Genomic DNA, 16,154 nt, shown 5'->3' with positions numbered 1-16,154 from the left:
ATTTTTGGACTTTTTAATTTACATAGCAAAAAAAATAAAAATCCCACGGTGAATAAATACCACCAAAATAAAGCTTTATCTGTCTCAAAAAAATGGTAAAAAATTCATATGGGTACAGTGTTGCATGACCGCGCAATTGTCATTCAAAGTGTGATAGCGCTGAAAGCTGAAAATTGCCCTGGACAGGAAGGGGTAAAAGTGTCCGGACCGGAAGGGGTTAATGAACACGGTAGCAGCAGCTACATTCTATTTATCACCTCAGGTTTTTTCAATTAGTGATCTATTTTGTTTATTCGTTTTTTATGCATATATACCTGTGTTTGATAATGCTTTTTTGAGCTATGACTAAGCACTAATTTAGCGTGAAACGCGTTATCTGGAGTTCTGTATCCCTGGCATGTTTTGTGGAAGTATGTTATAAGAAGAATTTTTGAATAAATGTGATTTTACTGGACATGCGCCATCAGATGTTTCTTTGCCTATAGGAGTCTGGTGCGGACAGGGTTAGCACCTGGAATATAGTGTGTGAATGGTAGTGGAAGAGGGGACCAACCTGGGGCAGTGTTTATTACTTTTTGCAAACATTTATTATATTGCAGCTTACAAGTTCCTATTCTGATGTGATGACTACATTAGTTTTCTTTTAGGCTTCCTTTCCATTATTTTCAGCTGGTGATCTGGCCAGTAAAACTTTTTTTTACAGAACAAGCTCTCCTGAAAACAAAGCAATTAATGGGTGAAACAAACTATTTACCACTGACAGGGGTGCTTACAATGATCAGCCTTTATTTATAAAACCAAACTCCCAAAAGGAAAAAAACTGCTGCTCTAACTGCTTATAAAGTGTTAGCCTAAATTCAGCTTTAGTTTGTTAGTGTATTTAAATCTGCTAGTACATTTAACACTCCCTTCCCCAAGACTGATAGTGCTGCTGTCTGCTGTGCTACCTGTGGTCCTTCAACCAGAGTGGGGGCTTTCAAATACAGGAGGTGTGTTACTGGCCAGATCACCAGGTGAAAACAGAGGGAAAAAAGCCTAAAAAAAAAAGAAAACCAATGCAGCTACCACATGTAATGACTGGCAAGGTGCAATATATAAAATTTTTGGTTTTGGGTTTATTACCACTTTAATGCAGAACTTAAAGGAAGTTTTAATGATTTATAGGCAATTTATATTCTCACTTTTTTAAAGTCTACAAGTTTATTATTATTATTATACAGTATTTATATAGCGCCAAAGGGTTTGCTCAGCGCTGTACAATAGCGAGGGGAACAGAACATGAGACAAAACAGTAACAATACAATACACGGGGGGTTCGAGGGCCCTGCTCTTTCGAGCTTACAATCTAGGAGGGAGGGGATAGTGGTACAGGAGGAAGTGGCTGTGGGGGATGGAGTGGTAGGAGGAGTGGAGGAGATCGGTTGCTAGGTGAGGGTGGGGTAGGCTTCCCTGAAGAGATGGGTTTTCAGGGTGCGCCTGAAGGTGAGGAGGGTAGGTGATAGACTGATGGATTGGGGTAGGGAGTTCCAGAGGATGGAGGAAGTCCTGGAGAAGTGTTTGACTTATGTTCTATCATTTTTCAGTTATCTGTATAATATTTTTATTAAACAAATGAGGGGGGATATCCATGACATTCAATTTCCAAGGTCTGCTGAATATTCTAAGTCTGGTTCTGCTGGCATGCATTTCAGCAGTCTTCCCCCTGTGCTCCCCCTAAGTCTTTCAGATCTATTTATTAGCAAAACATTTGCAGGGAAGTTCTAGAACTTGGAGCTTTACGTTGTCACAGTGATAAATACAAACTATTTATATGCAGTATTTTAGTACCAGATGAAAAAATGACACTCATTTTTTATTTTTAGCATGGAGCATGAATGCAATGGAGGGAATTTACTAAAACTGGAAAGTGTAAAATCTGGTGCAGCTCTGACAGTAAAACCTGAAAACTGATTGGTCTCTATGCAAAGCTTAAAGCTAGGTTCACAACTATGCAGTTTTTGTTTGATCTGTTTCTTCAGTGCATTTTTGCACATGCGTTTTTGGTGCGTTTATGAAGCGTTTTGCATTTTTACATTATTTTGTTCTTGTTGCTAGGCAGATTAAAACTCAAAATGCATCAAATGTGGCAAAAACGCGGCAAAAGTGCACTACATGCTTTGCAGCAGCATTTCCATTGAAGTCTATAGAACCAAAAATGCTACTTTTTTCGGTTGAAAAAAAGTCCCCGACTCTTTCCAAAAAACACGCCGGGTGAAAACACGGAGATGTGAACCTGTCCCATAGGAAATGCACTACATGCTTTGCTGATGCATTTCCATTGAACTCTATAGAACCAAAAATGCAACTTTTTCCATTGAAAAAAGTCCCTGACTCTTTCCAAAAAACACGCCAGGTGAAAACATGTTAAATGGACTGCAGTGCGTTTTTGAAAAACGCTGCGGAAAACGCTTCGGTGTGAACCTAGAGCGATTGAACAAGCTGAAGTTAGAGGCTGATTGGCTGCCATACACAGCTGCACCAGATTCTGGGTGCTCCAGTTTTAGTAAATCTTCGCCAAAGTCTAAAAAACCCCCGATACATTCCTTTTAAGTGTTTTGTTTTTATTTTTGTTTCAGTATTATCTATATTTTTAATGCTATGCATATATATTTCTGTTTCTTCCTAGGAACCCTCCCCCAACCCTTCTTCATCCAGGACAATGGTGTAGAGGATTCAGCCACTTTATTGCACAGTAAGTAATGTAACAACCAACTGGTTTTGAGGGTGTAAGACCCGGCTCACATATATGCGCACTGGGTGCGCTTTGAACTGCATCCGATTTACATGAACCAAAATCCTTTTCAAGGGAGCTGGTTCAAATATGTGCGGACCAGCTGCAGTGCGATTTAGAAAAGAGCTCTGTATGATTTTCAGCTCAGTTCAGGTTTCGATTTCCAATGTCATACACTTTAACCTCTTCACGCCGGCCGCACACAAATGTGCGGCCTCCCAGCGTCTGGGCCTAGACGCCAAGCGGCCGCACATTTGTGTTCTGTTAAAAAAGGACATATGTGCCGGGAGCGCGCACCCTGCGTGCTCCCAGCACACATGTCCGGTACTCATGGAAAGGTCCCGATCTACTCTTTCGATTGGGACCTTTCCTGATCATGTGACCGCCGTGACGGCGCGTCTTGGTGGTCACATGACTCTAAACCCCGCCCCACCACCTGGCTTCTGGGACCCTTAAAGGGTCGGGTGGCAACGGCGTGAAGGGGTTAATAAATTGCTTTGGAATCGCACCTGAACCGCTGAACAAAATCGCTCCGGACCCTTTTACAAATCACACTGCAAACTGGCCCTGCACATCTGTGAACCCAGGCTAAGTCTGGTTGTATTCCCTGACAATTCCCTGATCTGATGACAGCTTTCAAGGTCTATAAGTAAGGACTATTGCATTGAGACTATTTGGGGGCTTGTAGAAGGCCTGGACCTTGGTTCGCAGAGCAGCGATTTGATGGCATGATTATGCATGAATATTGGGAAATATCTATGGAAAATGGCAGAAGAACTGAGGGACGCATAGTTGCTGACTTCTGGGCACATTACCCAGAACTGTTTGTACACCGTGTCAAAAATGGATTGCTTGCGGAGGAGATAGCATTCTATTACTAGTGACTCTTGGTGCATTAGCGAAAAAGGTTATGATCTTGCTGCTGATGGAGCAGTGTGCATTCTAATAATAACAGTGAGATACATAAATTATATGTTCTAATTTTGTTCTGCTATTTGATTTCTATGGAGAATGTCCTTGAACTACACTGTATCTGAGCCAGGGCTGGATCTAGTCTATCTGATCTGGGGGTGTAGTTAAAAAAAGTCAGGGGGCATAATGCCAACACTATGTGAGTCACTGACAGTCTTACATACTAGCATGTATTAGGCTGTTTTAGATTAGGGTGATTAAAAAGAACCTGTACCCCCTTATATCAGATGGAGCTATATCCCCCTTTACACCAGGAGTCCTCAGAAGAGTCCCTTTTTATATCAGGTTCCCATCAGAATGTGCACTTATATTAGGTGTCCCCGTTCAAGTGCCCCCTTACATCAGTGTCCCCATCGAGGTCCCCCCTTACATCACAGTCCCCATCAGAAACCCCCATCTTAGGTTTCCCCCTTCATATCTGGGTTGTCATTTGAGCCCACCGTACATCCAGGTCCCCATCAGAGCCCCCATCAAAGCCCCCTCTACTTCCAGGTCCCCATCAGAGTCCCCCTTTACATTAGGTTCCCATCAGAGTCCCTCTTACTTCAGACGTCCCCATCAGAATACCCCCTTACATCAGAGTCCTCATCGAGGTCCCCTCTTACATCACAGTCCTCACCAGAAACCCCCTTCTTAGGAGTCCCCCTTCACATCTGAGTTGCCATTTGAGCCCAGCTTACATCCAGGTCCCCATCAGAGCCCCCATCAAAGCCCCCTCTACTTCCAGGTCCCCATCAAAGCACCCATTTACATTAGGTTCCCATCAAAGTCCCCCTTACTTCAGATGCCCCCCAGAGTACCCCATACATCAGGTGTCCCCATCAGAGTTCCCCCTTACATGGATTGTTACCATCAGAGTGCCTCCTTTCATCAACTGTCTGCATCAGACTGGCTCATGGATTAGTGGATACACTCTCAGAGACCTGGGGGGGGAGAACAGCTAAAATCTGGGGGAGCACAGCCCACCCCACCCCAGCACCACCCTAGATCCGGCTCTGATCTGAGCTCCACAAATCAAAAGTTCTATTTCATGCATTTTTAATATTCAAAGCAAACTCTCCCATCCATCCATGTCCTTATGCTTTATTTTGCTGAGAAATCACTTACAAAAACACCCCCTAGCATTTTTGGCAGTTGCCATCTTGAGTAAGGGCAGATGATTCATGTAGCATTTACTTTCTGGAATTCATCTGCTCTTTTAATAAGTGATCACATAACCTCTCTTCTCAGCTGCATAAAGGGCTTGGGGAGGTGGGGGTCAGTTTGAAATAGGAAAGCAGGGGGACTGGCAGGAACACCAGGTATTGCACACAAAGGAAGAAATACAAAAAAAGGACACTTTTTAACACAAGTACATGGTACAACAGACACACATCAGGAATATGAAATGTTAGGGTAACATACATTTTATTACCAAGTTATTTTGCATACAAGCTACAATATTTTTATTATTTTGGATGTCTTGATATCCTATAATAGGGATGCCAAACTCACTTTCATCAAGGGCCGCATCAGCATTATGTTTGCTCTCCGGTTGTATTTGTAAGTTTAGATGTCCAGAGCACCCCACCCCCTTATATCAGATGACAAGAGCCCCCCACCCTCCCTTACATCACAGTGCACACCTCTTACCTTGTGCTGCTGATGGGAAGAAGCTAGGGGCGGAGCTGGGAAGCAGAAAGGGAAGGGTCTGGAGGAGGACCAGAGGAGGGCTGACGTCAGCTGCTGAGACCAGGGGAGGCGGAGATGAGGGGTGCTGCAGCTGCCCAGAAAGGCACAAGATCTGTTAGAGGAGTTTTGTTCTCCTATCTGCTGAATACTGAGACAAAGTGGGGGCAGAGACAGTGTTGCCAACCCCCGAAGTGACATTTACTGACAGGACGCCCAAAATTTAGGAACAGCACCGATTTTTTTACTAACAAAAATAATGAAATTTACTGACAGAGCCGCATTTTTTGACACTTCAAAAAAGTACATAAATGGCCGCTTTAAGTGCAAAACAGTGCAAATATTAATATTTAAGCTACAAACATGTGGTTAGTGCTATTAGCAATGTGTTTAAGTTATATCAAAACTAAAAAAACATATTTCCCATTTACATGAAGGTCAGGTTACTGTATATAATATAACCAAGTAGCACAGAGTTCCCCCTTACATCAGAGTCTTCAGGATTTCCCTTTATAGTGCAAGGGGAACTCTGCAGATCATGATGTAAGTGGTAATGCTGCAGACTATAGTGTAAAGGGAAAATCTGATGTAAGGGGGGGCTCTGGTGACCAGAGACCACCTTATATCAGAGTCCACTGTGTTTCACTTTACATCAGAGTTCCCATTTATATCAGGGTCTGCAGCATTGCCCTTTACATCAGAGTTCTCCTTTACATCAGGGTCCGCAGAGTTCTCCCTTGCACTGTAAGGGGGAATCATGCAGACTCTGATGTAATAGGGGAAAACCAGTAACCCTGATGTGGGGTGACCACAGACCACCTTCCGCAGAGTGAATACACTAAGGTAAGGGGGGTAATTGATATCAGGGGGAACCTTTATTTCAGTGCCCCCCTTACATTACTGTATTCACTTCCCCCCTCAGACTGGCCTTACGACACTGTCACTGACCTCCTCTCAGGTGCACCGTGCAGGGCTCAGTGAGACAGTTCTCTCCAGGCTCCAGCTTAGCGGCTCTGGTTTCATCCTATATTCTCCTCTTCACAGTCCACACACATCTAACTCCTCCCATGAACCCCGTCTTGGTGGCGCTCCTGCTCTTGACTCTTCTCCAGGCTCCCACTCAGAGACTGCAGACATGATACAAGACAAGAAAAGGTCAAAGATTGTGCACATGATACAGGAGATGGTTAGAAGCTGCGGACAGGATACAGGAGATGGTTAGAAGCTGCGGACAGGATACAGGAGATGGTTAGAGGCTCTGGACAGATTACAGGAGATGGTTAGAGGCTGTGGACAGGATACAGGAGATGGTTAGAAGCTGCGGACAGGATACAGGAGATGGTTAGAGGCTCTGGACAGATTACAGGAGATGGTTAGAGGCTGTGGACATGATACAAAAGATGGGCAAAGGCTCAGGCAGGATATAGAAAATGGTTAGAGGCTACAGACATAATACAACAGATGGTTAAAGGCTGCGATCTTATTTACTGGCTGCTGTCCAGAACTGTCCATAATTTTATGGAGATGAGGGGGTGCAGCAGCTGCAGGAGAGGCGCAAGAGCCATATAAAATGGCCTGGTGGGCTGGATTCGGCCCGCGGGCCTTGTGTTTAACACGTTTCCTATATATTTCATTATTTTATATTTGAGTGAAGAGGTATGGGGAAACAGTGTGGACCTTCTAATGTTTTTATGTTTACAATCAAGCTGTGGCAGCTGTGGCTTCCCCCATAGATACAATGGAGAAATTAGTGTAGATGTGAAAGGACAGGAGGCATGTTAGCTGCAGGATTACCAGATGAAAAAAAAGAAACTAAGGCAAGCACTTAATCAAAGGCCTGTTAAACTGCAGTATACTACATTATTGTTTTTGGTTATGTTTTAAAGTGATTGTAAAGTTTTGTGGGGTTTTTTTTTATAAAATAAGAAACATATTATACTTACCTGCTCTGTGCAATGATTTTACACAGAGCAGCCCTAATCCTCCTCTTCTAAGCCCCCCCACTGGCGCTCCTCCTCTTCAGTGAGTGCCCCCATTGGAGGCTGCTTTATATGGGGGCACTTGTGCAGGCATGCTACCGAGCCCCGCTGCTTGTGTCCAGAAATACAGACAGCGGAATCGGCCCCGCCCCCCTGCTCTTTCATCACATGGTTTGATTGACAGTGGTAGGAGCCAATGGCACCCACTGCTATCGGTCTGCCTTGTGAGGAGGGACAGAGAAGAGAGAGCTGCAGCTCTCATGCACAATGCTGGATCGCGATGGGGCTCAGGTAAGTATAAGGGGGGGCTGGAGGTGTTCCCAGTCACAGAGGGTTTTTTTAACCTTAATGCATAGAATGCATTAAGATAAAAAAAAAAACAGGCTTTACAACCACTTTAAGCCTTCCACTCCTAATTACAAGTTTGGGCAACTGGTTGTCTACATGTAAACTGGCTGCACATTCCCTTTGGTAAGAAAAGATTACGAACAGTGGAATATAACTGCAATATTTATCAGCAGTATAAAAAGTACTTTAACTTGTCTGAGTGAACACAGCAATTTTTATATTGAAATATTCTGAGACTATTTATTCATCGTCATTTATATGATTTTGAAATAACGCACTAAACGAAAACGCAGCTAAGCAAAGCATTTATTTTAGATTTGTCTACATACCTTCTTTATGCTTTTGGCTTCTAGACAAACCTAGCTCTTTGTTATCTCTGGAGGGGCCATAATAACTAAAGAAATAACTGTTTTATCATCGGAAAACAGATTTTACCTCCTGCCTGGAAGTCATAGATAGAGCAAATGTTTTAATCTATGTACCACCTTTTGCCACGGTATGATTTCAGACAGTGCTGATACAGAAGGCCAGCCGGGTATACTTCATGTAGGCACACTTGATTCAGAGGATCACCATCCAGCTACACGAGTATCCTGTCCCCTCTTGCAGCACATACTGAATTTGTATTTTTCCCTTGTTTACTGGGAATGATGAATGGATCACCGTTATAGGAAAAGATAACAGAAAGGCTCCATTATTTTTCTTGAATTAGGGATGCTGGCAAGATAAAGCTAACACATTCACAAGAACGGTTAGTAAAAGCTACTAAAGCTGAACTCCAGGCATACCAATATTTATATTCCCATCCTAGTAAATAGAGTAATTTATTGGTAAAATGTACAAAAGAGCCACATTCCACTTACGTTTTGAAATATGCAGGTATATGGCAATATGGGAGGCAAGTGGGGTCATCGATGACTTATTTCACTTTAGCAAATTTCACGATTAAATGAAGCTCTAATTTTTCATGTGGATTGCTAATCTTGGCCATAAATGGATCGAAATTCAGCTGGTTCAGCGGGGACCAACCAAATTTTGATTCATCTTTGGGCAGGCTGGTTGCACACAAGTCGATCTCATGATTGAATTCTGTACAACCAGCCTGTTGGAAAATTTTCACTCGATCAGTGCTGCTGGCTACAGCCAGTGGTTCCGATGAATCTATTCTTACATTAGGGAAGTTACATAGTTGTATAGTTAGTCTGTCTGAAAACAGACAAAAGTCCGTCCAGTTCAACCATTATAAAAAAAAAAAAAAGAAGTTATAATCCTATACCCACGGTTGATCCAGAAGAAGGCAAAAAAAACCAGCAAAGCATAATCCAGTTTGCTCCTGCAGGGAAGTTTTGCTGCTGTCAAAATATAATAGCTCCACAAGAGGGATTCCCCCATCCACATCTAGTGTGTGGATGGGAGAATCAATTCATTGTCTTTTGTTTAACCGTCTGGTTGGACAAAATAAAATTAATCATGTGTGGCCTGCCATAGTTTAAAGCTGACGTTTACTGTTTTTTATGTATAGCTTTAGTGAGATTACTGACCTGTAATGGACTATGTCCCATGCATGTAGCTGGATTCTGGAAAAATCTTTACTGCAGAGATGGTCAGTCTTCTTCCTGTTTCTGAACTTCCAGAATTAGGGGTGAAGGAAAGACCTAGTCTCTTCCTCCTTCTGAACTTTTGGCACTGTGGGGGTTAACATTTTTTTGCTAAGGACCTGTCCCCTCCTCCCTTCTCCTCCACTGAGAAAAGTTCTTCCATTGTTAACACTGCCTTTCAGCGACCCTGTTACAGGCAGTGTGTACAATGAAAAGCACAACTTTTTGACAGCGGGGGGTTGCCTATTACAGAGCTAAAGGTCTGGGGTGTGTTGTGTCTCCGCAATGAGACCACTGCTTCCACACAGAGAGCAAGGATACCACTCAGCAGCTGCTAGCAGTAACAAGCTTTTCTACTCAGGTTGTGGCTGCTTTCAGAAGAACAGACTGTAAGACATTGGATACCTTTTGTTTTAAAAAGTTGTGTGCTTTATTTTTTGTTTGTGTGTGTTTTATTACTTGGCTAGGGAACACAGCCCTCCTTCATAATACATCTGCACACTATGATCAACATTAACCTGGTAACCCATATTTCCCTATTCCTGAACCTAAAAATGTGTGAACAAAAGCAGACCCAACTCTGGTCATCTGAGAATATGCATATATCTTAATATGCGGGTACACTTTAATTAAATACACTCAAGAAGAGATGTATTCTAATATGGCACAACACTTATTTTTGGTGTTTGATTACTATTAGATCATATTGCTGTCTGGGAGACTCTGATGTTAGAACTTCACTAACCACTGGCAGCCCCCCCCCCCCCTCCCAGTTGGTTCCTCTGAGTCAGAAATCAAATAGTGTTGGATGGTGTCAGAGATTGGACAGGCTTGATGATGACACCCAAGCAAGGGTTCCAACGAAGCAACAGAGCAGTGAGAGAGTGTGGCGCAGGTTAATATAAGAGTAGCAACGGAGGATTCCAGGATCTTCTCTCTATAGTAAATGTCTATTACATCTGCATTTTTTACAGGTATTTATACAGCACCAACAATTTTCTCATGGCTTTGCACACTGTGCATTCACATCAGTTTGCCCTCAAGCAGCTTACAGTCTATGATACCCAGGGGCAGACTGACAACTCATGGGGCCCCCGGGCAATAGGGGATCAGGGGGCCCACTAAGAACATAGATAAAATATATTGAAGAAATATATATATAGAGAGAGAAAGCACTTCTGTTAGAGATACCAGGAAGTTAATCTCAGAGCATAATCTTGGCTATCTTAAAAGGCTCTTGAATGGAAATTTCAACTCTACAAGGGTTTTGGGCAACCTTGCTTTACGTCGGCCATACATATATCGAAATTTGGCAAGTTCAGCAGGGACTGGCCAAATTTCAATCCATGTAGAGGAGGCTGATTGTACCCAAGTCGATCCATCTATTGACTTGGGTAAAACCAGCCTGTTAGTTTTTTTTACATGCAATTACTGCCAGCAGCTATAGCAGATAGTATTAATCATTGTATTCTGCTGGCCAGGCTTCCCGCTCCCCCCCGCCAGCAGAACACAATAGCACTGCTGGAGGCATTCCCCTATTAGAAAAGAAAATTTAATCAAATATGAGCTGCCTTATTCCCCCCAACCAAACAGTTTTAGGAAGTTCCTGTTTTAGGAACAGATTTGCAAAGTTCCCTTCTACCATGCAGAGTTGGGAAGCAGATCACCAGCAAAACCTTCCTATCTGCTATCTTTATTATTATTTTTATTTTGTTCCCCATTCACACTTCAAATATCCTACACTCATCCTGCAGAATTCCATTCTTTCTAAGTGTCCCTGTTTACATTTGTATGCTCAGTCACCATACACTCTACGTTCTACGCTCAACGCCTTACGTTTTTGGCCCCATAGCAGTGCGGGCAAGGCCATCTAAAGCTCGGGGCAAACATGCCAAATTGCGCCCCCTCCCCCCAACATGTATGATCATTATGTGCCAGCAAAAATCCCTCACCCAAAAAAAAATCAAGCACTAATCTGCATGCTTACCACCTAAGCATAAAGTCCCCCTCCTCCCATTACAAATCCTGCCCCTACTGATATCCCCCCTTCCAATACAAATACCCCCCAATTATGCCTACTAGTACAAATCCCCTCCTAGAAATCCCTTCCCCCTCCCCACCATTTCACACCTTTTCTAGCACAAACCCCTTATAACATCCCTACTAGCTCATATTTTCTTCCCCCCTCCTAACACAAATTCCCCCTAAATCACCACCCCCTTGTCCCAGCCCTGCCCCATAGACTTCAATAGAAATACCTATTAACGAGTGAAATGCATATGTTTTCACACATTCACTCTTTTATGCCTGAATAACTCCTCTTTTCCTATAGAACTGTTCTCCTCCCCTTGCCCAGTACAGGAAACAAACCCCTGAGCTTGATACACGTGCAAAAACACCTGTAATATGCCTGCAAAATGCTTGAAAACATTTTTCAAAATCACAAGTAGTACACTGTGCTCAGATGTGAATGCAGGCTTAAGTTGTCCATAGATAATTAATTTTTGATGATTCCTCCATTCATGCAAACAAGGTAGATGGAGGAATTCCTCCTACTGGGAAATTATATTTTGACAGTGGAACTCTCCACTGTCAATACTCTGATCAACGGCTACATTTGCCAATCGGCATGTTTTCCAACATTTCCATTTGACTGAAATTGATTTAATGATTGGTTCAAACTTCGGCCAGTCCCTGCTGAACCAGATGAATTTTGATTGATCTATGGCCAGCTTTAGTCTACGCTGAGCCTCCTTATGTGACGACATCAAAACCATGCATGTTTATCCCTTCTTACAAAATTGTTCACTGTGCATTTCTTGACCTCGCATTATGCAATCTGTATTTTTTTTTCGTAATGGAATCATCTATGCAGGCAAGTTTTAAATGTGTTTTCTCTGTAATAGATCTTGAAGTAATGAAGCATAGAGCAAGAGAAATATATTAAGTATAAACAGCAATTGAAAGAAAACTGCGGTTTGGTTTTTGTGAATAGTGGTAAACTTTGTGTCTATGTTGGATTTTAATTCCTTGCGTTCCTTGTTAGGGTTCAGACTGCTGTTTATTCCTGTGAAATGACAGGCTAAGTCCGCATTAATAATCAACGTTCCATTTATTTAAATTAAAACATCAGGGCGCATGGTGGTGAGCCTTTAGCCATTACAGATAATTGACTCATTTATTTGCATTAGTTATGCATTTGTCAATACAGAACTTCCTACATTTCCGTTATGATAGATTAAAGCGGCTCTTCTTGGAATGCCATATTGCATTTCTGCCTGCGATGAAAATTTGGCTGCTATTTTTTGTAATTTTCTTGATGAGCAGTTCACTGCATAGTAATTAAATTACCGACGGAGAATGTGAAAGGTAATAATATGCATAACACGCTTATCTTTTTTAGACACAGTTTAGGCTTTTCTTTTCTTTGTAGAGCAACTAAGGCTGGCCAAAGATTATGCAATTTTCTTTCCTTCAACCATGGGTTTAAGGAAAGAAAATAACCCGATTCCCCCATCAACACAGTTAGTGTTATTGGAGGAATCTCTGTTGCTGCGCTATTGTATTCTGACAGCGGGAGGATTCTTCGCCACTATAGCCACCGACAGGGATTATCACGTACCTGGTGATGGAGGCCAATGGAGAGAGGTCTTCCCTTGCGGCTAAGTTCCGGACTCCCCTGAGAGTGGGACAGCGGGAGTCTGGCCCAAATTTGCACAGGTCGCCTGTAGGAGTGCTAGTTGGTAGTCCACTCAGAAGCACAGCTGGTGCACGGAGATAGGTCTGCAGACCGGAGGCGCCTGTGCGTGGTATGCAAGCCCTTCCGGGATTTGGATGTTTACTGGATAGTCGGTTTAAGCCAAGGTCAGGTACTAGGTGGGAATCAGAGCGGTCGTAGTCAGATGGGATAGCCGAGGTCATTCACAGAGGAGCGAGAGAGAGAGAGAGTATCCATAAGCCAAGCCAAGGTCAGATCAGGGGTAAATCAGAGTAGACAGGTCCAGGAGCAAGCCAAGTCGGTAACAGGAAATGACAAGTCAGAATAACTGGAAACAGGAACAGGGCACGGGGAGCTAGAGATCATCCAGCAACCAGAGGAAGTGATAAGCCTCCTTATAAAGGCCGTCTAGCACCAGACTGAGACTGATGTGTACTTCTGCGGCCATGTAGAGTACTGGCAAAAATGCCAGATCTTCCAGAACTTCTGCCGTGGACAGGACCCTGACAGGAATAGTACAAAAAAAAACCAGCAGGCTGGCTGTAGTGAAGTCGATCGATAGATAGAATTAAGTACAACCAGTGTGCCCAAAGATGGATTTAAATTCAGCTGGTTCAGCTGAATTTTGATCTGTCTCTGCTAGGCTGAGGTTTGGTGACTTGGCCTTTTACAAGTCTCTCAAAGAGACCCTATTTCCAGACAATTTATTTTAACCAAAATCTTCCCAAGATTATATTTTGTGTGGGTGTTGATGAGCACTTAGTACAAAAGTTCATATCACTTAGAGGTCTTTTTTAAACATTTGTTGGTTAAGAGCATCAAATATAGACAAAGCATTTCAGGGTAAAGGCCTCCCCCTTCCTCAAGGAAACGTGCAAAAGAACAATAAAAAGAGAATGATTATTATGATTATTATTATTGTTTGTTTTGCACATTAGCCCTTAGGAAGAGGTAGGACTTTCCCCAAAAACATGTTGGCTGTATTTGATGTTCTTAACCAGTAAACATGTCAAAATGAACTCTAAGTGCTATTAACTTTTGTACTAGGTCAGGAGTGTCAAAACTGGCAGCCCTCAAGCTGTTGAAAAACTACAAGTCCCATCATGCCTCTGCATGTGGAATTCATGCTTGTAACTGTCAGCCTTGTAATGCCTCGAGCAGGGGCGGACTGACAACTCATGGGGCCCCCGGGCAATAGGGGATCATGGGGCCCCTGTGTCCTTCCCAAACTCAAAAAAGCCTATGAAAAAGGTACCAGGGGCATCTCATGGGGCCCCCTACTGACCCCGGGCCCTCGGGCAGTGCCCGAATTTCCAAATGGTCAGTCCGCCCCTGGCCTCGAGGGAGTTCTGAAACAGCTGGAGGACCACCAGTTTGACACCCCTGTACTAGGCCCTCCTCAATACCCACCCACCAGTTTACAATCTTCTGAATGCTCTTTTTGCCCCAATCAGAGAGGTGACAGCGTAGGATCAGAACAAGGTCCACATACACTACACCTTCATCACTAATTAGCTCCTTTGAAAGAAGATGCACTTCATTGTATATCTGACTGATGAGCTAATTACTTTGCCTCTATGCTCTCTCCTGCTATCGGCATGCCCCTTGTTAGCATATGAGAACTACTTTCCCAGTCTGAGCTCTGCTGTACAGTGAACTGCTAGAGGCTAATACCATGTTAGATTGTTGTCCTTACACTACTTGCACTTAAAAAATATATATTAAATTCTGTGCTATGAATTACAGATAAGAATTAATTTGTGTCATATCTGTGTGGAGTTCAGCTTTTATATCTTTTGCAAGATATGGTATGTTAAATGTAGTGACTTAGGCCTTAAATCCCTATTTTCCTTAATATAAAGTTCACACAAAGCTGGGCAATTCACAATGAACTTTTAAAAGGTGTAGATTGACTGGCTGGAAATGCTAAAACTCCTGTGCATCCACATGGGTATTAATAAATCCTGGCACTTGGCATGCGCGGCTCATTGTACATTTAGAAAAAAATATTGTTGGCAGGCAGGTCAAATGCTTTTTGCAGAAGAGACAAGCAATGTTTTAAAAAAAGGTTACTTCCACTTTATAAGAACAAGTTGGGATTTATATGGCTACAGATTAGCAAGGCAACCACATTCATGGGCTGGGGATCATAAAAATGTTGAATGACATTGCGCTCACTTACGTAAGCATTTGATGTTTACGAAGTAAATGTTGGAGAGTTATAAAGTGTACTTCAGTTATCTGTGTGGTACAAGCAGGACTGGATAAAGCCAATTTAGAAACCTGCTTTAACAAAATCTAAAGTTCTACTTTGCTCATGTAGCTGACCCAGGCTATGAGGACACTCAGAGATTTATTGGCTTAGCAGAGACATCTAAATGTAGAATGTAGAAGTATTACATTGCATTCTACTTGTCTTTTTCCAATAATTTCTGGCAAATTATACAGAAAACTATTCAACACTTATTTATGGAAGAAGAATAGGAATGAAACTGTTTAATTCCATATATTTATGACAAACCCTTGCTACAATAGTGGCTGCTGAAAGCTATAGTTCAGAACTAGATCGATTCAGATACAAATGCTTTTTGCACAATAGAATATCTGGAACACAGATGATAACTGACCACTGTATCATATGTTAAATCAATCATTTTATTATCTCTGAGGACAAGGGGGAAGGCTGGGGTGTATGCTATTTATCATCATGTGCTGGCTTAGACAGTAAATATGTCTACCATTCAGCAGCACACTGAATATCTAAATGGAAAATCGTTCAGCTGCATTTGGAAAGATAACAGGTGATACTTTATTATTATTTGCAGGTAATGCAAATTTCCCCAAAGAAAAATCACTAGAAAACAGTTTATGTTGATAGGGTAAGGAAAACTATGGATTCAAAACTATTTCCAATCAAAACGGATTTCTTTGCTACAGTATAGTAGTCCAGTAGGGTGACCTTTATCCATCTCTGTATTGCTCTAACAGGTCGAAATCTTAGGCCAAGTTTGTCCAACCCATGGCCCACAGGTTGAATGTGGCCAAAGACGTCTATGAATGTGGCCCAGTACCAAATCGTAAACTTACTTAAAAATGGTAAT

At 42.5% G+C, this 16,154-nt stretch overlaps 1 protein-coding gene across 1 annotated transcript in view; it reads left to right on the top strand.

Annotated features, from left to right (window-relative positions):
- Nucleotides 1–16,154, top strand: part of MYO3B (myosin IIIB) — a 463,809-nt gene that overhangs the window by 134,069 nt on the left and 313,586 nt on the right. The window contains exon 7 of the mRNA XM_089690537.1: nt 2,666–2,731. Coding sequence (XP_089546663.1) covers nt 2,666–2,731 — 66 coding nt within the window. The remainder of the gene's footprint in view (nt 1–2,665; nt 2,732–16,154) is intronic.

The sequence above is a fragment of the Staurois parvus genome, unplaced genomic scaffold, assembly GCF_062004578.1.
Source record: "Staurois parvus isolate SC_StPar_1 unplaced genomic scaffold, SC_StPar_1.0 ptg000530l, whole genome shotgun sequence".
NCBI classification, from domain to species: domain Eukaryota; kingdom Metazoa; phylum Chordata; class Amphibia; order Anura; family Ranidae; genus Staurois; species Staurois parvus.
Note: the sequence above shows the minus strand (reverse complement) of the source record. Positions and strands in the feature narration are given on the sequence as shown.